Below are 22,343 nucleotides of genomic sequence, written 5' to 3' on the forward strand. Positions count from 1 at the left end.
GTGGTGTTAGTCATATGTTTCCCGTAGTCATCTCGATACACAGTTCACATGAATTCTGTTGTAACTCATGCCCACAGCCAAATCACAGATGTGAGGATATTGTTTACTAATTCCACTCTCTCTCATGCCATATTGCCTAAATAATAATTATTGTCTGTATTATATTGCAGTATTTCTTACTCCTAGTTACACGCAAAATTTTACATATATTATACAATATCTAATACCAAAAATGTCAGTTATATCTTGCAAACACACCATATCTAATGGGAACCTCGCCTCTGTCTAAGGCCACTCATCTGTGTAGAATATTATGTTGATTAAAATTTAGAATGCTTTGTTCTGTAAACAACTTAACCACTTGGAAAGTTGGTCTCTTTCGTTTGGATGTAATGGCATATCATTTCACTTTTCAGACAATGATGACATTTCTCTCTCTCTCTCTCTCTCTCTCTCTCTCTCTCTCTCTCTCTCTCTCTCTCCTGTCCAGCTGTCTGGAGGCTGCGAGCTGACCGTGGTCCTGCAGGACTTTGCAGCGGGCTGCACGAGCGAGCTGAGCATCCAGACGGGCCAGACGGTGGAGTTGCTGGAGCGACCGAGCGACCGGCCGGGCTGGTGCCTGGTGCGCACCACTGACCGCACCCCCCCGCAGGAGGGCTTGGTGCCCAGCAGCGTCCTGTGCATCTCCCACTCACGTAGCAGCGTCGAGATGGAGTGCTTCTTCCCCGCTGGCAAAGGTAAGAGCCACAGGTCACCTTTCGTGCCCTTGTTTCACAGCGATTTGTCCGAGTTCAAAAAATGGATACCAGACACCTGAAATGGAAATCAATTCAGACAAGGCCAAGTCTTACACAGTCTTGCTCACTATAATCGGCAGTTTTTTACACCTAAGATGGTTTTGATGTTATTTGTCTGTAACAGCGTCAAAAAGTTCAAAGGGACAGTATTGTGCTGAAATGACTGTTTTCAAAGGTCATGTGATTTTCATTTGGAATGAATAAACTTATGGTAATAATAATAAAGGCTGTAGGTGGTTTTCAAGTCTCATAGCAGGTTGGGAGACCTATTGTTTATGTGGCACAGAAAAGATGTTTCACTGGTAGCCTTTAGGGGGCAGCAGCATTCATCCAAACTGCCCCAGAGAGTCTGACAAGCATGACGGAGAGGAGCCCTGCACTCTTGAAAAGCTCTTGACATTTCGCCGGCTCTCCGGCGTGCGGCGAGAGGAGGTCAGAAGCTCTGTGGTTTTGCCCGAGTGTGCGCCAGAGGCCTGGCTTGTTCCGACTGCCCACTCTTGGTAATGGCAGGAGACACTCCACTCTCCACCACAAACACAAGCACTCAGGATCACTGATGAATCCCTTATGGAGTCCCCCCTCTGCTTCTGATTAACTCCCTGAATCACAGGGATTATGTGTTATTAGTAATAAATTAGTCATTCATTTCACAATATCATTATGTCTTCATCGATATCCATTTTTAACCCAAATTACGGAGAAGCTAATTTGATGTCCTCGTTGTGGATATATTAACTTATCAGTCAGTTACTCTACTTACTGGATGACATGGCTCATATACTGTATATGAGCCTTTTCCTGGGTCAGTTCAACGCCTTTATTCAGTCTGGTGTCCGAGATTGTGTCTGTTTGGTGGGGCTAAGGGTCACTAGTGCTCAGCAGGATGAAGGGCTGAGCGATAGGCCATGTGGTGAAATCTCTGGCAATTGTGTGACATCTCGGTGCGTCTCTGACTGACCCCTTTGCTGTTGGGAATTTCCTCTACTTCCCACATCCTCTGTGTTTGGGTTTGAAACATCTTCCCCTATTTTGTGCCATCTTTAGAGACAAAACCAATAATGGTTTGTCTTTCGAAAGAAATATGGTGTCAATTAGAAATCTCTGAGAATGTTCCTCATGTTCAACGAGACGTCATGGTTATCAAGAAGTTTTCGGGAAACATTTTCTGAAGAACATTTCTGAAAAAAAAAAAAACGAATAGACTTCTTTTCACATAAATGTAAGTTAGGCTCATATGTGCGTATTTGCAATTCATTTACCTGATGTCTCTGGATTGCTGGCTTTTCTAACGAAAAATGAAGCCAAAATAAAGCCTTTCGGCCGTCTCTAATGAGTACTCTACTCACTAATTAAGATGACGCCTGCTTCCTTTACCGAAAAAAGACTCTCCCTGTTCTCAATCAAGGTTCATCAGTAGAAATTAGTGAGAGTTCCCAGTTAAAAGAGACCATATCCCAGACAGTATCTCGGACAGTGTTTCACTTGTGTTTTTTTTGTGCATGACTGAAATGCTTTGCGTTTGTGTGCATTAATTTGCTTACCTCTGGGTATTCTCCACGCATAGCCTCTTTGAAGGGAGTGAACGCGGTCTTTCCGTGGTAGAATGCAAAACATGGCTGGGCTCTATTTCTGGAGTTGTTCAATATGGAAATAGAAGTAATACATTTATTTATGGGGCAGCCGTGGCCTACTGGTTAGCACTTCGGACCTGTAACCGGAGGGTTGCCGGTTCGAACCCAGACCAGTAGGCACGCCCTGACCTTGCCCTTGAGCAAGACACCTAACCCCTCACTGCTCCCCGAGCGCCGCTGTTGATGCAGGCAGCTCACTGCGCCGGGATTAGTGTGTGCTTCACCTCACTGTGTGTACACTGTGTGCTGTGTGTGTTTCACTAATTCACGGATTGGGATAAATGCATAGACCAAATTTCCCTCACGGGATCAAAAGAGTATATATACATACCGTTCATATTTTTGCCAGCAGTTGTACCAAGGTATTTGCAATGCAATGATATCAGCAGGTTAGAAATGCACAGAATAAGTCTGTTACATATTCTGCCAGTTTCCCGTACATTGTTTAAGCCTGGTCCTGGACAAAAAGCTTTTTTTTTTCAATGGAAACTTTCTTTGAAGTTTTCTTATCTAAGACTAGGCTTAACACATCATGATCATCAGGCCCATAAAGCTTAGACTACTATCTACACAAAAGCACTGTTTTTGAGAGTTAAGGTTTTTGCACTTAGTGAGTTTGTGAAATTAACATTGTAATGGTTCTGGAGACACATTAATTATATCTGTAAAACATGTCTGTCTCTAGGTTAGCAGTTGTTCAAAACCTATACATTGCATAGCATTGTCACCAGTCCCATCCCTGCATTGTCAACAGCATTGAAATAAAAAAAACAATCATAAAACTTGATCTTCTGATTGTATATGAGTTGAGTATATGTTGATCTTCTGATTGTATACGAGTTTAGTATATGTAGATCTTCTGATTATATAGAAGTTGAGTATATATACGAGTTAAGTATATGTTGATCGTTTGATTGTACACGAGTTGAGTATATGTTGATGGGAGTAAGAACATTGTGCCATTCCAATGCTGTGTCTTCTCGGGCTTATGGCGCCACATTGGTGTGGACTGAAAACTAGGGCACTGCTGTCTGCGCGGGTCCACTGTGTTTTTTATTTAGTCTATCTGGACTACCTGCCTCCTGCCTTGTCCTGGACACTGCTGGGATTCTCCGAGCACTGTTCCCCTCCTTGGGTTCTGACCACTCCACACAAGAGGGACTTCTATGTAACTTGAAGAAGGAACAGAAGTCTCTTACAAGCTTTGTTTGAGGATGTGATTTTTATCTTGCCTGCAAACAGACGTTGCCTAAGAACAGTCTAACTGCATCCTTTAGATAACTGCTTTATCTGCTCTAAGTAAAGGGGAAGTATTCCAGCTGCAGGTAATGCTATTGGAATTTGGAGTTTCGACAGGTGCACAATCAAGTTAGACCTCGGTGAGAGGAATGTGTCAAGTCACAAGATTCCTCTGTAGATAGTGAGGTTGAGTTAAGCTGTGCAGAGTTGCTTATCAACTCTCTTCGCTGCACTTGCAGATCTTTAACTCTCAGCCAGTCTGTGATATGGGATGATGGTGACTGAGTTGTCACATCAGCCAAATGTGTGCATTGGATCCTTCTAAAAGTGAGACACAGACGGTTCTGTGTTGTGACGCATATGTACTGCTCTCCTCCTACACAATGTGAGAGCTGTGTCTTAAGGTCAGTCAGCGGAGTTCAGTAGAGTGTGTGTGTGTGTGTGTGTGGGGGGGGGGGGGGGCATGACTCGCGCGGACTCTCATTCCCTCTCTCACTCCCTCTCTCACTCTTTCTATTTGTCTTTTTCCCTCTCTGGCTCTCTCTATTTTTCTTCCCTCTCTCTTGTTTCACTTAAACTCTCCTCCTTTTCTCTAATCCGCTCAGTGTGAGCTGGAAGTTGTGTGTGTGTGTGTGTGCGCGTTGGATACTCCTCCCCTGCTCCTCCCCCTTTCGTTGAGTAGCACAGCCTGAACTTGGACTAGCGTCTGGCTGCTCCAAGCCACAGTCATCCAGCCATTCATGACTTCTTCTGGGTGTGTGTGTATGTGCGTGTGTGTGTGAGTGGAGCGCCTCCACCCCCCGCGTCTCTCTCTCTCTCTCTCTCTCTCTCTCTGCCGTCACACTCTGCCCAATGCTGTTGTCTCTAGCTCCGCGACCACGACCATGAGCGGCTAACCGGCGACCAGGATGAAGAGCGGGAGGCACTTGCGTTCCTGTTGCGGTTGGATCGCTGCAAAGTGTTGCTGCTGCTGTTGCCATGTCGCAGGTGCGTGTGCTGCTGAGCTTGCTCGACCGGCCACGCTGGGTCCCTCTGAACCTGGCAGGACTGTAGAGTGTAGCCGTGTGAGGAAGGAATGTGTTATCTTAACTTCTCGAGACGGCTTTCGCTTTTCTCCAGAGCTAAGTCTGAATGAGGATTCTGCTGTCTGACTTATCCCTCCTGTGCGAATGAATCTTGAGTCTCAAGTTTCCTGAGGCTCTGGCAAGACTGAATGTAATCAGATTAATATGATAATTCACCACTGTAACGTGCTTGAGTGTGTTTTGTGGTTTTAGTTGTCTCAGTGACAGATTACTACCTTAATCTTCAGTCGTCAGGGCACAGTGGATTTGATTCGGTTGCTGTGTTGTGCTTGCTCTGTTTATTTACACCTTTGGGCTCTCCAATAGGGCACCTTTCCAAAATCACCAGCCTTAACTGCAAAATGTGGGGCACAATGAAGCACTCTACATTTCAGCACTGAATGAATTATTTATTAGCCTATGGGCTATATTGTCGACACACATAAGTTGTCAGCTGTTATTGGTAATTGTATTGTATTGTGTGTGTGTGTGTGTGTGTGTGTGTGTGTGTGTGTGTGTGTGTGTGTGTGTGTGTGTGTGTGTGTGTGTGTGTGTGTGTGTGTGTGTGTGTGTGTGTGTGTGTGTGTGTGTGTGTGTGTGTGTGTGTGTGTGTGTGTGTGTGTGTGTGTGTGTGTGTGTGTGTGCACCTTTTATCCCACTCTGTTTAGAGAGGCACATCAGAGATGGAGTACCTCGGAATCTCTGTGCGCTAATATGACCTAAAGTGCTCTTGTATTACCCATTAACACAGGAAGTAACTCTCTATGATGAGGGATAAATAGAGACCCACGGTCAAGAGCTCAGTCTACATCAACAGCCATTTTGTCGAAATATAACCTCTGCTGTTGACCGGTAGAGGATTGGACTGTCATATAGTCTGTGGTACAAAATCGCAGAAACCCCTCAAATTGAGCTATAGTCTTAGTTTAGCACAGTGTAAGTTCAGTATTACATGTGCTCTATAGCCTTGTTTACTGTCAAAAGCAGAACTACTGTATTACAATACTGCAGTCTTTGAAGACCAAATTAGTCACAAATCCGCTTTCATCTGCCGCATTATATCACCCTCTTTGAAGATGACTCTTAGGGGAAGGTTTAGGGGGAGGTTGTTAAGAGATTGAGTGCAGAACTTTTTTTCCCATTGCCCCAGAAATGTGATTCCTCATTCCAACTAGTGGAAAAGAATAGAATGTGTACAGTAGACATTTACTCATACTCTTGGTGTGTGTGTGTTTGTGTGTGTGTGTGTGTGTGTGTGTGTGTGTGTGTGTGTGTGAATGTCATTTTCAGTTATTAATGGAATGCTGCTTTGCGACATTGTCAGCCACTCTGACTCCCATTCATTGACTGACTGACTGACAGTTGCTATAGAACTGGCAGAGTCATGCTATGGTAATATACTGACGAAGACAGGCAACAGGTTCTAATTTCTGGACAGGATAAGAAAAGGACACTACTGGAAGTCTGACTCACTCTTCTACATTATCTATAACTCTTGTCATGAATCTGAGTTTCAGGAAATGAGCTACATATTATTTGTCGAAGGCTGACATGCAAATATGGCTCTTCTCCGTTTGGATGATCTGTTTTAGTTATTGGAAACTGACCCACTTTCACTCTTACTCTGACACAGACAAATGTAATATCACTGACATTATGTCTATGGTACTTTTGCACCACTTTGAGTAAGAGATCATGTGAAATCATTTAAAGATTCATTTCAGTCTGCTGAATGCCCCTCTCAATAGTATGGATAATGGTTTATAATAATGGCCCTCTTTCAATGATGTCTTTGTTTGGTTGGCTATCACAAGTTTACTCAAAGCCAGAGTGACTGAATGCTTTCCAGCTAAGTGTGATGGTATCAGTGTTAAAAGCAAACTATCAATTACTGTCACAGTCACATTTGAAGTATTCAGCCCACATCCAAATGACACATTGCAAGAAACTCCCTCCACAGTGGAGAGCTGTAACTGCCATAGACGTCTCCACTGCTTTGTGTACAAGTGCGCTCATGTCAGTGACAAGTGGTAAATAAACACTGACCAGGTGAACGGCCCGGTCTGCGCTGTTGGCTGTGGCGTGAGTTCAAGCTTCAGGACGGACAAAGCTTTCAAAGGCCAGATGAAGCCCTCCAGCCTCTATCATTGCGCGTCACTCTGCTCAGACGGAGGGAGGGAGAGAGAGAGAGAGAGAGAGAGAGAGAGAGAGAGAGGCTCCATTAGCTACAGGCGTGGAGCCCAGGTCTGCTCCTCGGCGAGGTTGCTAGGTCACTGGAGACCCTCAACAGAAACAATCCCTGGCATTTTTACCACTATGCTACCGTAGTTGCAGAGACGCGCTTGAGTACATGTATGGAAGGCCGCTGAGGCCTGCTGTTGACTGAGAGGAGTGCGCTTCGTTGGCAGAGTAGTTAGTTGAATTATGCCGGTTGATTGAGGGGTGCTATTAAGTCTGAGGGGCTCAAGGGATTTCAATCACGGTCACTTAATTGTTTTTCTCCTGACCAGCTGCCATACTGACATGCGGCATGCTTATTGACATTTTTTTTCCCCTGGTAAAATCCAAACACAATGATGTTGTGCCATAAACAGGACTGAGAACTGACTCTAGCTGAATTTGAACTTTGGACCTCTCAGTTTGACCTTTTTTTATTGCTTAGCTTCTGGTTCTGTGCAATGTACTGTAGCATCATTTGTTAAAACCACAGTATGGTTTTCTTAAGAAGTTCTTGCAACATGTAGTTGACTGGTATCAACCTACGCTGGAATTTTACATAGGTTAACATTTCCCCATTCTTGTGTTGACTGGGTAGAGGCCCTTTATGGAAAAGTAGAAGTGCCAGTTTTGTTTTTACGACAAACAGTCAGGTGATGTGGGCCGAGGCCCTTTATGGAAAAGTAGAAGTGCCAGTTTTGTTTTTAGGGCAGATGATGTGCCAAGCAGATTTTCTTGCATGCACGTCACTAGGAGGTGAGTAGCCTGACGGCACGCTGATGGATGAGAAACTGATCCCTCTCTCTCCCCCTGCATCCCTCGCTCGCCCCTGACTCATTAGTGCACTGAGGTGGGTAATGAGTGTGTTTTAACAGGAGTTAGTGCGTGCGTTTGTCATGTGTGTACACAGGGCTAGCGATGGCTAATGGCTGGCCAGACAAGGATGGGCACTCTTGTTTTTGTTTTTTCACTCTGCATAGATGGTGCTCTCTCTCTTTCTCTCTCTCTCTCTCTCTCTCTCGCTCTCTCGCTCTCTCTCTCTCTCTCTCTCTCTGGCTGGTGCTGCCGTCAGCAGAGCACAGCGTTTACGCACCACCCTTCAAGAGCTGTTCAGGAGGCAGTCATGTGTGCCCGCCACAAAGGCAGGCCCCATTCAGCCAGCGCTGGAGAGCAGGGGTCATCATGGGACACCCACACAGACAAAGACGAACGTTGAGAAAGAGAGAGAGAGATAAGGAAAGAACGAAAAAGAAAGAAAGAAAGAAAGAAAAAAGACTTGGTAGAAATCTGGATAGAAATAAAGAGATTGAAAATCCGAAAGATAAAAAAGAAAGGAAGACAGACAAAGAAGGGAAAGAGAGTGGGAGTGGTGGAGATATGAAACTGGGAGACAGGACCAGTGTGTAAGAGCAGAGACGAGAGAAGAGAGCATGAAGTCTAGGAGTGAATTCTCAGAAGGAGACTGTCAGTAAGGGCTGGAAAACATTGGGCCGTTTGAATGGGCCAGGTCGCACTCGTAAGTGGAGCACACGTGTCCCATAAAATGAGGGGGGGGGGGCAACCGATAGAGGCTCCCAACAAAGGCCCATGGAGAAAGCGGCCTGAAGCCGCGCATTCATACTATCAAAGGAGCGTTTCATCCGGTGATTACACGCATGACGAGGACCACAGGTCAATGTCAGCACAGCGGCAGCGACAAGCCCATGTTCCTTTAAGCCAGCACTTCACTCTGCTCCTCTCCCACTTGTACCCCCCCCCCCACGCTCTGTTTACCAAACCCAGTGGCGGGAGGCCTCTCTGATAGCGCTGTTGTGCTGATAGCGCTGTTGTGCTCATGTTTATAAATGTCTAACTGCTGGCCGTCCACATGATCTTTCACAAGGTCGCCTCCTTTTAATGATTCATCCGCAGCAGCGAAACTTCAGTGGAGGAGGACTGCCATTTGGTCAACAAGGGATCTGTCAGCTATTCTCCCAAAGACTTCCAACAAGTTATCTGCCTGCATTCATCATTTTAGATTCAGGGAGGAGAAATTGTTCATTGTCAAAATCTTTTTGAACATGGCAACCCTAAAACCTTTATATCCACCATCCACTAATTTATGTTGTCTTTCTAGTGCAATATGCAGATGTCTGTAGTCAAGATTGGCCTATGTCTGGGGAGTGGGGAGGCAAAACGAACATTTATGTCATTGTGATTCATTGTTAGTTTATGCACAGTAATCTGCTTAAACAGATGTTCTGAGACAGTTTAGTTTATATTCTTGTTCTATGGATAGATTCAGTGCTGCCAAAAACTGATACCGTGTACCTAGTCATCATTTCATTTGTTGAATTTTCACTTAAGCCATACTCCCCACAAAAGAGTTGTCTTTAGAAATGTCCCACAGCAGAGAACAGAGCCTCCCACACACTGATAACACCCTGTCCTTTACTCCGCTTAGTATGCTTCATATCTGCCATGTTTTCTGTCCAGTGTGTCTGTTAGCAATGGGGGGACAGGCCTATCTCTACGCCCCTCTGTCCATCTCAGCAGACGGCCCCAAATGTTCTTCTGTTGGTTAACATTCCATTCTGTTATGAGGCATTTGTGAGGGAGAGACAACAGTCATGTTTTTTTCCTTAATCACTGTTACGAAATATTAGTCAGCTCTGACAAAGCATTGTGGAAGTCAGATCTCCCCACCAGTTGTTGTCAGTTATACAATGTGGACTCCTTCCTCCATCAGTTTTTTTCTGAATCAGAACATATTGTTATAGAAATGTTACAACAAGCTACAACCTAGTGGAATTTTATGAGTGGACCAACTAATAGTGACTGATAGATCAGCAAGAACATTTGGTATCGATTGGTGTCCATGGTAAACCCTGAAGACAAATGGTCACAGAAGGTCTCAAAAGGGTCGGCAATCTCTCTGACACTTCCAAGAGTGGCGCCCCGCCAAAATTCAAATTCGAATCTGAAACATTACCTTGTCAGTAGATATAGCTCTTTGGAGATAGTTTTTGCCTGTTAATCCTTCACCTCCACAACAAAAGCATTTGCATTATGTACATGGGGGGATAAGTCGCAAGTTTGCTATTTACAATAGCAGAGTAACATATCCATCGCGACTCTAGAGGGGGCTCTAAACTCGCCAAAAATACCTAAACCTGCATAGTATACCTTTAAGTGAAGAGAATGTGGACACAGAAAAGGTGTGGCTGTTTACCATTTCTGTATGTTCTGAGAAAAAGTTGCAAGAATATAAGCTTGCTTATGACAGAGATAGTGATAGATGTTGTTGTCTAAATGCTTTCCCAGAGACAGTAGTTTAGATAATCTCATCTTAGTCATTTTGACTTCTCATGGGCACTAAAGTGATTATGGATCAATTCAAGGGAGTGCCACTGTTGTTAAGGCCAGACCTTGAGCAGAGGGTGGGAGTAGTGTAAGGCTGCCGAGTCTAAAGTTGAGTCATCACTGTCCTTCATGTACAGTTCACTGCTCAGAAAACCTTTTGCAAGCACACCACGATTTACTGTACTACACAAACACTGACCAGGGAAGCAAAGCTCTCCTGAAAGGTTAGCATTCCATTCCTCTTGTCGTGGGAATTCAAGATGCCGGTGTTTCATAATGGCTGTGAAAACATGCTGGTCAGTGTTTTGATATTGTACAGTCATAATATCATGCTTATTTTGTCATCATTAATCACAGCAAAGGTCAAGGCTTTTACATTTCTTCAGTTCAATGACCGTCCATTTCAGTGTCTAAAATAGACTTGTCATAGCTTACGCAAGCATAGTCAAGGATTGCATGCAACGCAAGCAGGAGCAGTGCCTGTTTACCTGATATATAGAATAATCAATAATCGGGTGTCGCTGTGCAACAAGCTACAGCGCTCATACCATATACGGGCCCAAGTGCCCACGGAGACCTAGGTTCGAATCCAACCTGCGGTCATTTCCCGGTCCCGCCCATCTCTCTCTCTCTCTCCCCGTCACTTCCTGTCTCACTCTTCACTGTCCTATATGAATAAAGGCAAAACGGCCAAAAAGTACACTTTTTAAAAAAAAGAATAATCAATAATCAATCGATCTGATCTGTTTCCAGAGAACTACACCGTGTCTGAGTCTGGAGGGAAGACCGAGTCGGTGGCCACGCTCCAGCCGCAGCCGTCGCTCAGCTCCATCCAGACCAGCTCACCGGGGCCCAAGCGCTCGGGCAACACGCTGAAGAAGTGGCTGACCAGCCCCGTGCGCCGCCTCAGCCATGGCAGCAACGTCAAGAAGATGCCCAGCCGACCCCGAGGGGGTAAGAAGAGGGAAGGCCGCAAGAGCATGGACCTGGGGCCGCCTGAGATGCAGGACGAGGAGGTGAGCTGGGCCAGAACTGATGGGATGTCCAGGGTGAGGTGATGATGTTTGTATGAGAGGCTGAGCTCATAGTGTCCCCGGCCTGGATAGTAGTGGACATCTGGCCCTGATCAGGTGTGGGTCTGGGCCAGGTCCACTTATGAGTCAGACTGTGTAGTAAGTTTAGTTGGTTGTGTTGCAAGGGTTATGCGGATATAGAGGTCAGTGAATTGCAATGATTGTTCCTAATTTTTTGGTGTTCCTATTGTACTTAAAGGTTGTATCAGCGATTTCAGGCCCAAAAAAGGCCCAAACATAAATGATCACATTCATCTAATCTTTCCTAACGATCTGCTAGCTGTCTGCCCCATAAGCAGGCCGTCAAAAAATGCGTCTCTGTAGGCACCCTAGGCTCCGAGATCTGTACACAAAAACAATTGCTACCAACAAGGGTTGGCAACCCGCTCAAAAGCAAAATAAAGTGTTTCAACCAATAACCGACGAGATGCGCGTTTAGAGTTTTAATTGCGCGGGAGGGAGTAGCGAACTATCTCTGTTTTGTTTGAACATCAACAGAAGTGATGTATCCCCGCCATCGCTGATACAACCTTTAATAGCAATAATTAAGTTGTACTTAATAACTTGTCCATTCATATGTCATCCCATTCTAACCATAACCCATGATGAACTCTGACCCAGTATTGGTCTTCTTTGTACAGTCAGGGACATTGCCTCCCAAAGCAAATGGGTGTTCATAATGGGCTATTCTTAACTACAGCTGATATTGTTGATGGAGTTAGGAGGAAAGTGGAAAGTCAAGAGAGGCCACATTACAACTGCTCGTATCTGATATGACATATTCTACGGGGTTATTTGCTGTGATGGATGATCGTAAGATTTCTAATTTAGATACATTCTTAAATTAGACTTGCCACTTGCGATACCATCAAACCTCTTTGTCACACATTTCCAATGAATTGTTTCCTGTAAATGGCAGCAGTGGAATGCTCACATTGTGTTGTGTTAGTCACAGCAATGTTTTTGGTTGTTTCATGGAACAAGTAATAAATCACAATAGGGACTTTTCTGTGTCGCCCCTAGACACTATATTACGTCATTTAAGATGTTGCGGGGAATTTCTGTCCCTAATTCAGTTCATTTGTATTTACTTTTAGGGTCTCTCTGCAAGTGACTCATGTTTATGTCTATATAAATGATCTGCCTAAATTGATTGCTACATTAGCAGTATGAGAGTGGATGTGTAGCGCCCATGGTTACAACAAATCTTGGTAGCATTTTAGCCGTTGGCCACATTTCGCAGAGAAAACTGGCCTCCTTGTTCTCACTCTGCTTTCGAGCAGTGTATTCTAAAGAGCATGGGCCTGGCTCAAAAAGTGGCCATAGTGATACGGAGTCCGATCAGAGGGACTTGATTAGCCCATTGGAGACTTCCTGCTCAAAAAGCACTGTACACAACACAGTCTGACCACACAAAGAGTTACTGTGGAACAGGGCAGTTGTGTGAACCTCAACACAATAGACTTCTTTAGAATACTCCCCCCCCCCCCCCACACTCTGTCTTGCTTTCTCTTTTTTGCTCTCTCTCTCTCTCTCACACACACACACATACACACACACACACACACACACTCTCTCTTTCTCTCTCTTGCTCTGTGCTCACTCTCACTGTCGCTCCTCTCTCTCCCTCCTTCTCACTCCCTCTCTGTTTTCCCTCCATTTCTTCCTCTTGTGCAGAGAAAAGAGGAGCTCCCCAAGCCTTCAGGCATGCAGAGCGGAGGAGAGGAGGAGCCTGAGGACGACTCCCACACACCCCTCCCCCCTCCCATGGAGATCATCAAAGACCCCTCGGCCCAGGAGGATAAGGTACTGTAGGCTGCAGCCTCCACTTGCAGTACCCGCCATGACGGCAGGATCAGCACTCTTCACACATTTAGCAGTTTGGTGGGATTATTGTATGTCATTCACACACACACACACACACACACACACACACACACACACACACACACCCCTCCCCCCATCACAAGGTCAGATGGACTGTCACTCACTTTTGTCATCTCTAGAACATTCTACTTTGAAATGCTCATGTGTATCACCAGCTCATGCTAGTCATACTTCACATAAGCCCATGGACACACTGTGTGCACATGCTCACACAGACACATGCATCTATAGTATTCCTAAAAGCATTTATTTCTCCAGTCACCGGCGGTGTTTTTTATGTGTGAAATTTTCATCCTTCTTTCTCTCTTTTTGCTCTTTATACAGTCTGTCTCTACTCTTCACACACTCTCTCTCTCTCTCTCTCTCTCTCTCTCTCTCTCTCTCTCTCTCTCTCTCTCTCTCCCCCACCCAGTCTGCCGTCGTCCTGTTTTCAGCCGGGAGAGCTTCATGCTGTGGTCTAACTAACATGCTGTTTTTTCACTTTCTCATCCTGGCACCTAACACTGCACTTAAGCCCGTTCCACCGTACAGAGTAGCCATTGTACACTGTTGCCCTTTTGTGCTGAGATGATTTTCCCTGGAAAATTATTTCACTTCCTAGTAGTTTGCTAACTCTCATGGCCATTGGTTTTGTGAAAACAAACAAAATTGATCACCCGTTAAACATTAAAGGAGGATTAACAGCATTGGCACTAACCTTCACATTACTTTATTTAGCAGACTCATCTATCCAATGCAACTTACAAGACTTGTAAGACGTGCATTGTATCCGTGAGCGCTTTCTGTTAAAAGGAAATTAGTTTCTTAACCTCTTTTCACAACGATGGCCACGAGCAGCTGTATTTGATAAGGCAGTACTTGTCACATCAAACACACGCAATACTGTCTCGAGGAGACTAGCTTTATTCTGTCTCTTCCGCCTAGCGAGGCCGCCCCAAAGGTGCCGAGCGCTTGTTGATTAACATCCTCTCTCTTTCTCTTCTCCCTCTTCTCCCTCTTCCCTTCCTCCTCTGTCCCACCCTGCTAACGTGGCCTTCCTCTTTAACCTCGTGCCTTGCAGTCCTCCGCACGGCTTGCCGCGCGCCAGGGCTCCACCGAGATCCCCAGCGCCTCCGAGCTTGTCAGTGCTATAGAGAAATTGGTCAAAACCAAGATGGTAAGTGTGCAACTGGGGCCCATTCGGCTGGACATGGGCAGGTTCACACACCTGGCACTACAAGCTACCGCCGCCAGAGTCTCCATTAACCCTCAGTGTGTGTGTGTGTGTGTGTGTGTGTGTGTTTCCTCCTCTCTGTCTTTCTTTCTGTTGCCTTTGTCTTCAATAACGGTGTTGAGCATGCTTAAAGGTGTTGGAGTGAAATATTTTGTATTTTTTAAAAAGGGTATGGAGGGCGGTGTTTTGCTATAGTTTGTGGTCTGTCTACATTGAAAAGCTATTGTTATGATTATTATCACCTTTACTAAAAGCAGAGTATACCAGTACTGTAAGCCAACTGACACCTCTGCCAGCAGACTGTCATTATTGTTTCACAGTATATAGAAATTCATTCTCTTTCAGGTTAGAGAACTTGGATCCCCATCCATGCCAACACTGTAAATTCCTATCGATTGTTATCTTTAAACAAGATGCACTGGCCCATTTGCCACTGTGCTGACTTCACATAGGACACAATTAGCAGGCTCCCTAGTTGGGGCATTTGAGCTTCCAGCCCACCTTGCTTGTGGATAAGCTTCACCTGTTTCTGTGTGTGTGTGTGTGTGTGTGTGTGTGTGTGTGTGTGTGTCTGTGTCTGTGTCTGTGTCTGTGTGTGTGTGTGTGTGTGTGTGTGTGTGTGTGTGTGTGTGTGTGTGTGTGTGTGTGTGTGTGTGTGTGTGTGTGTGTGTGTGTGTGTGTGTGTGTGTGTGTGTGTGTGTGTGTGTGTGTGTGTGTGTGTGTGTGTGGTGATAGACTCTGGAGCCAGGCGCCTACCCAGGGTTCAGCACGATGAGCCCCCCTGAGCAGCCCACCCCGACTCAGCCACGCGACCCTGAGCTGGAGCAGAAGGCCAAAGCCATGCGGGGCCGCATGTAAGAGCCCACCTCACTTCTCATGCCGCATTATGAAATTCAGACAATGCATTCTTTTATGTCAACTACTGGCATAGACCATAGGGGTCCATGTGTCTCCTTTTCTGGTCTAGATAAGGAGTAACTCAGTAACTAGTATTTCTCATACAGTTACGACTAGAATATTTGAATAACAACTATGTTATTCTATGCAGATGACTCGACACCCCTGTGATAAGGCACACATTCCTTTATGTTTAGTCAGTAGTCAGTCATACAACTGAACTGAAAATGTTCTTGTGGTTGACCACACAGGATTTGATGTGTATATCTCCTCCTTGTGAAGAATTAAATGATTACAACGTCTATAATGTTCATGAATACGAATGTGGACTTACTGTAATGGTTTCTTTACAGGTTTGTCCTAAATGAGCTAATACAGACAGAGAAGGACTATGTCAAAGACTTGGGCATCGTAGTTGAGGTGAGTTACAGCGTTTGCCTTACTTTGCCCTTAAGGTAACCTGTGTGTGTAGTACCCATACTGGCATCCACAGCACACTAACCTGTTTGTCCCTGTCCTTCCCCTCATTTCATTTGCACCAGTGTCTGCTGCCTCTCCACAGAACAGCTTTTATTTCATAAACACTCCTATTTGCATGCCACTGCCCACATGTGAATCTGACCTGAGACATGGAGACCTGGTGTTTTAGCGACGTAGCCGTGCCGGCCATAAACAGCTCCGCCGGCACAGGCCCTCACACATCTCACACCTCTGTTTGTGTTAAATGGTAGATACGATTCGAGACTCTGTGTTTAGTGGTCATTAATCATATGTCATTAATATGGTACATCTGTTGTCCTGCACAGTGCTTCATGAAGACAATAGAGGAGAAGGGCATCCCTGAAGATATGAAGGGGAAAGACAAGATTGTATTTGGGAATATTCATCAAATCTACGACTGGCACAGAGAGTAAGTGGTCTCTCTAAGCGGTCACTCCAAAATATCTTGTTTAGGTTGTTGTATACGTCCACCAAAGGAGCTGACATATACTGTATGTTCACACTCTCCCTGGTGTCTTGTGGCTCATAGCTTTTTTGTGGGTGAACTGGAGAAATGTCTGGAGGACCATGAACACTTACCTGAGCTGTTCATCAAACATGTAAGTTTGGAGCTTTTTGACATTTGGAGATTTCTGACCGTGTAAACGCATTGTCTCAGCCATTGTTCACTCATGGTGATGTTAACCATGTGCTCACAGGAAAGGAGACTACATATGTATGTTGTCTACTGTCAGAACAAACCCAAGTCAGAATTCATTGTTGCTGAATATGACACTTTCTTTGAGGTATGTATAATGTACAATATTATATTGTATAATTTTATTCTATAAAACCAAAAGCTAATCAGATGACAACCCTGACAACTTTGTTCCGTCTCTGCAGGCTATACAGCAAGACATCACATCAAGACTCTCAATCAGTGATTTTCTGATCAAGCCTATCCAGAGAATCACAAAATATCAACTGCTTCTCAAGGTAGGAGGACCAAAAGGAGCACCCATACATTTCATTTTAATATGTAAGTCAACACAAGTCAGGGATACCTTATGTTGTATTATTTTGTTTGCCTGCAGGACTTCTTGAAGTACAGCAGCAAGGCAGGACTGGACTGTGAACATATTGAGGTACCAGCCTCAAACCAGCCTCTGAAAATGTTAAAAACTGCACAGCACTATGTTCAAATTCTTTTGTGTTCAATTTTGTTGTTTTGCAGAAAGCTGTTAATTTGATGTCTCAAGTACCGAAGCTCTGCAATGATATGATGAACTTGGGCAGGCTTCAAGGCTACGAGGTACATTTTGCCCTGTTGCATGTGTGCTATTCTGCTTAGATAAGCTAGTAGTGTGCAAATATTTGAGAGCGAACAACGTGCAAATACATGAATTTATCAAAAATTAATATTTAAAAAAAAAAAAGAATCTATTCCGAATGATTTTTTTTTTACAAAACTGAGACAAGTTAATAGGGGTGCTGGCGAGAGACTGGGCATGCTCACTCTCACGCTGACGGCCACTCCACGTTTGTTCTTCCATGCGCTTAGTGACCTCCATTACGGACCTCCATTTCCATTACACTGGAGGTATATTAAATCTCTGACTCTGGAGATAAGGGCACATTCTCCATGCCTGGGGTAATTGGGTTGAGATTAGGGCCTAGTTGTTTGCCTGCGCTGTGACCTACTAGACGAGCGTGCAGTGAGTTTTATGACCGAGTGTGGAGAGAGAGACGAGGGGCCAGGCTTCACGGTCATCCACACGGGTGTTGACACACCAATGACAGCCTGGCTGCCCCATAATGCTCTGCTGCTGACAGACTGAAGGTTGTTATTATTAATAATGATAATGCATTCAATTGATGCGAGGCTTGTCTTGTGTTTTCTGTGATCTGTGAAGAGTAGCTCACGCTCTTCGTCACTGAGCACCTGGTTATTAATGTAACTCGCAGGAGGAATTGCACTGGCGGCCATGGCATTCATAATCATGCTAATGAGCTGGGGTGCGTTTTCCCAAAACCATAGTTGCTAACCTGTTACTGCAACCAACAAAGCTTCTAACTTAGTTAGCAGCTATGGTTTTGGGGAACACGCCCCTGTTTAGTCAGGGAGGGAGGGAAGGAGATGGTTATGCTTACAGTGTGGTCTGGTGTTGCAGGGGAAGTTGACGAGCCAGGGCAAGCTACTGCAGCAGGAGACGTTCTTCGTGACGGAGCAAGACTCGGGTGTCCTGTCGCGCAGTAAGGAGCGTAGGGTCTTCCTCTTCGAGCAGATAGTCATCTTCAGCGAGCTTCTCCGCAAAGGCTCGTCCACCCCCGGGTACCAGTTCAAGAAGAGCATCAAGGTGAGGGACCACACTGAAACCACATTTCACTTTTAATACTTCTACCCATCTGTTTTTTTTAAATGAGCATGGCTGGTTCTCCTTAGTAAAGTAAGCATTTGTGTCTCTCTGAGCAGGTGTGCTTCTTGGGACTGGAGGAGCATGTTGACAATGACCCCTGTAAGTTTGTGCTGACCAGTCGTGGGTCGTCGGAGCGCTTCACACTGCAGGCTGCCAACGTGGACATCAAGCAGGTCTGGGTCAAGCACATCACAGACCTCCTAGATGACCAGAGCAGATTTCTATCTGGTGAGAATGGCCATCAAATACTTAATGACTTGACTTTTATTCAAAAATGCTTATACGCTACATCTACCAAACACAAATTGTATATACAGTGATTACAAACATTTTATAACGGAGCTGTTGTGTGTTGTTGGGCTCTTCTGGGTTGTGTCCATCTCTCCTACTCATCCGTGCACATGCTAACTGTCCTTACAGCACTCCAGTCCCCGATCGAGTACCAGAAGGAGAAAGGTGGGTCTCACTCCCTGACCAGAAACTCGTCAGCCAGCCGTCCGTCCCAGCAGGCCGGCCGACCCAGCTCCACCACCTCGGTTGGGGTGGAGAAGCCCCCTCTCTCGGGAAGGACCCCCACTTCTCTCAAAATGTCTACCTCCAACGGCAGCCCCTGCTTCGACCCGCAGAAACACAGTGAGCGGTTTGATTCCACTCGGGTAAGTCTCAGAATTGCTTCCTGAGCCTTCCCTTAAATTGTCATTAAATCGCGCTCTGTCAAAACTCAGTTGCTCTGCCGAATGAGAGCACCGCTCTATTATTAGTCTGTTTGCTGGCCTAGTTTTCCCCCTCAACAGGACACCAGTCTGTTGATATTCTTGAGAAAACTGTGGTGTCAAAATGTTGCAGTTACACCAGATATGCACAGTAGCCATTTCTCATTTGCTATGAGTGCTTTGTACCAACCTGCAGTAAATAATTTAACACTACTTTAACGCTACTTTAATGCTACTTTAGTAGAGTTTTCACTACTCTCAAGTTAACTTTTTTTTTTTTCATTTTTATTTGAGTTACCTCTGAAACCTTGTATGTTCTCCTGTAACTTTGGTGCATTTGTTCTGTTTGCGTATGCGTGTATGCGTGTATGTGTGTGCGTGTGTGTGTGTGTGTGTGTCCATGTCTGTGTTCCATGCTGACTCAGCAACACGACGGCGTCCGATGTAACGGCGTCTCCTCCACCATGATGGTCATGCAGGACTACAGTGCACTGAAGGAGAACGAGATCTGCGTGAGCCAGGGCGAGGCGGTCCAGGTGCTGGCCACCAACCAGCAGAACATGTACCTGGTGTTCCGGGCGGCCAACAGCCAGTCGCCCGCCGCTGAGGGCTGGCTGCCCGGCCACATCCTGGGCCCCCTCAGTAAAACACTCCTAGACAGTGCTGATGGGAATATCAAGTAAGTGTCGCACAGCCACAACCTCCTCCTCCACTGGAGCTCTGACGGGCTGGTAGAGTCAGATGACAGAGGTGCAGGGATCTACCCATCTTTTTATCGGAACTAACTCAGAAATGTGGGATGAAGGGCGAAGGCTAATTCCATGTTACTTTCTGTGGGCGTTATTTTTTTTCCCCTTTTTTTGTTGACTAGTAAAAAAAGAATCAAAGTCATTGCAGAAAGACTGGGACGGGAGCAAATGAACTTTAGAGGTATCTCGTTTTCTTAGAAAGAAGATGAACTGAGAGAATCTTACATCAATGTGGAACTCATTGGTCTGGACATTTATTTCTGTTTCTAACACCATTATGTTTTCTTTGTGAATTTTGAAAAAAAAAGACCTTTTGATGGACTGAGGTCTATTTCTCCAAGTGGAGAAAGTTTATGTTATTGTCTGTGGCAATTTGTACAGATTGGGTTTTTGTTGTTTTAATGTTATTTTTGAGAACTTGATTTCAGTTTTATTTTGATTTGATTGGTTACCTGATATGTTGGCCGATTATTGTAAATAGTCCTCATTTGTTTACTGATACTTTTTCCGTACATTCCTGTATAAAGTCTTTTGCACTATTTAAAAGGATCCATATTAATGAAGTCAGGTTGTGCAATATAATTATAGTCACAATGTTCAGCATTGTACTTGTAGTGTAACTAATCATTTTAAATGTATTATTTTAAATATGTAAAATAAAATTTTGACATGAGCATGACTTAACAAAGCCAAGAAAATTAAGCGTTATGTTTTGCTTTAGGGGGCTCTCAATTACATGGTGTGTACTGGAAAAGAAACTGCACAGATGCAGTCAAACAGCATTTTTCTAGCCTATTGCCATCAGTCAAAATGGATTGGAGTCCCCATATGAATCCAAACTATCCCAACGATTAATCAAATTATCAGTCTGTGAAATTCAGATATTATGGAATTTCCTTCCATAAATCAGAAAGATTTACAGACTTATTGTGATTCGGTATTTATTTATTGTAGGCTTAATGTAGGCTTCCTTTAATATGAAGGAATCTAAATCTTAAAAGAATGTTTTAGTGCCGGTACTATCTTTGACAATCTATTGGATTAAACAAATGTATGTTTGAGGAGCACTATACGTTTTTGCACTTTCTTATGATTTTATTATTATGATTCCATTTTTCATGTTTTGTTGTAGTCTACTGTTTTTCTTATTTTGTACTAACCCTGCTGGTCCGAAGCAGATTACATTTGTGCTCAAAGCAGCTACCTATTGAATCTGACATCTGTTGTTTAGTGCCTGTTCATCCTAATGAAGTTAAGTCATAATAGGGGTCTTTGAAGCCCAAGTTGCTTTGACTCAAATAATGTATCCACCATGGTGTAAGACTATATGGTAATGACTTTAGGAGTATCGTTGTTATATGCTGAGGGAAGGTGAATACCAGAAATGGTCCCTGGAGGTAGCCCATGTGATGTGACAGTCAGTATTTTAGTACATAAAATAACAGCCTTTCTTTTCGAATCTGTAGGCAATGTTATATTGCTGAAGGGATACCTGTGCTATTTTCTCAATAAAGTTTGGTGACCTATCTTCTTCTCCTCCCCACCCCTGATGTGATGTACCTGCTTTGACCATTGCATCTTTTGGTACAACAGGAAGTCTCTGTCATGGAATACCCTGCGCACAAGAAAGAGGGCAGAGCAGGATAGCAGTGGTGGCAAAAGTGAAGCCAAACTTGAGAACGGACTTCCTCGGAAGCCCAAGGAGATACTGAGCACCAAGGTGGCGGTGGCAGTGAAAGTGAGTAAGCGGGCGGCGGAGGCCCCTGAATGCCTGCTGCCCTCCCCCCTCACCTGTGTGTGCGCACCTGTGTCACGCCTGAACCCCTGTCTGGGCACTAACCGTACAGCTGCAGCAACAACTCACAGCACTCCGTAGGCACAAGAAGTTCTAAGTGGTGTATTATGAAATTAGTATCCTGCCTTATGTTGTGAAATAATTCAAAATAAATTTCAGATTAGGTGAACGTGTTTAGGACAGTTTGGGCTGGTTTCCCATACATGGATTAAGTCCAGCCCTAGACTAAAAGAGAACTTCAATTGAAAGTAAGTATTTAGTCTGGGATTAGGCTTAATCCAAGTGTGAGAAGCTGGCCCGATCATTTTGAGGCTGAGCAGACTCAACACATGTCCTGCATGTTGTGATATTAAGGGTTCGTGCATTTGCAACCTTCTAAGTTCTGAAAAGGTTTTGTTGCATGTCCTCAGTCTTCACTGAAAACTTCATGTATGTCCATAAAATGATATACGGTAATTAATTCAACTGAACTAACAGTTACAATGTCACCCTGACATCAGTCTTAGCGACCAGCCAAATTCTACCCCACATTTTAACATGACCACTCACACTCCTTACCCTAATGTGCGTCAACAAATGTTTCAACAGTCATGTGGTCACAAGGACAAAATGGTCATAAGGACAACATATTCAGGTCAAAAACTGGTTTCATTTATCACATTATACTGTTGATATATCATCGTTGTGGTTTTCTAATACAAACCGTAATCACTCCATTAGTGTATAAACAGGTACGCCCTCACTTCCTGGTGCCTTACTTTCCATGATTATTGCTACCATCAGCTACAGTATATTACACCACATACAACATTTAGGAATTGTCAGTTGT

The 22,343-nt window shown here is 44.5% G+C and overlaps 1 protein-coding gene across 3 annotated transcripts in view; it reads left to right on the forward strand.

Moving 5' to 3' along the window:
* Positions 1 to 22,343, forward strand: part of kalrna (kalirin RhoGEF kinase a) — a 150,585-nt gene that overhangs the window by 122,020 nt on the left and 6,222 nt on the right. The window contains exons 35-51 of one of the 3 annotated variants that reach the window (XM_076263576.1): positions 491 to 737; positions 11,044 to 11,306; positions 13,041 to 13,169; positions 14,311 to 14,406; positions 15,199 to 15,317; positions 15,714 to 15,780; positions 16,167 to 16,270; positions 16,391 to 16,460; positions 16,560 to 16,646; positions 16,744 to 16,836; positions 16,935 to 16,985; positions 17,075 to 17,152; positions 18,012 to 18,197; positions 18,314 to 18,485; positions 18,678 to 18,913; positions 19,396 to 19,649; positions 21,313 to 21,451. In XM_076263576.1, the coding sequence (XP_076119691.1) occupies positions 491 to 737; positions 11,044 to 11,306; positions 13,041 to 13,169; positions 14,311 to 14,406; positions 15,199 to 15,317; positions 15,714 to 15,780; positions 16,167 to 16,270; positions 16,391 to 16,460; positions 16,560 to 16,646; positions 16,744 to 16,836; positions 16,935 to 16,985; positions 17,075 to 17,152; positions 18,012 to 18,197; positions 18,314 to 18,485; positions 18,678 to 18,913; positions 19,396 to 19,649; positions 21,313 to 21,451 (2,391 nt within the window). Of the gene's footprint in view, positions 1 to 490; positions 738 to 4,265; positions 4,655 to 11,043; positions 11,307 to 13,040; positions 13,170 to 14,310; positions 14,407 to 15,198; positions 15,318 to 15,713; positions 15,781 to 16,166; positions 16,271 to 16,390; positions 16,461 to 16,559; positions 16,647 to 16,743; positions 16,837 to 16,934; positions 16,986 to 17,074; positions 17,153 to 18,011; positions 18,198 to 18,313; positions 18,486 to 18,677; positions 18,914 to 19,395; positions 21,263 to 21,312; positions 21,452 to 22,343 lie in introns of those variants that run through there. The other 2 variants (XM_076263574.1, XM_076263575.1) reach the window with 2 other exon arrangements.

Source organism: Alosa pseudoharengus, unplaced genomic scaffold (assembly GCF_046254945.1).
Source record: "Alosa pseudoharengus isolate Yale_2024_CS ecotype anadromous, Long Island Sound unplaced genomic scaffold, YU_APseudo_1.1 YU_APseudo_1.1_scf_3, whole genome shotgun sequence".
Lineage (NCBI taxonomy): Eukaryota > Metazoa > Chordata > Actinopteri > Clupeiformes > Clupeidae > Alosa > Alosa pseudoharengus.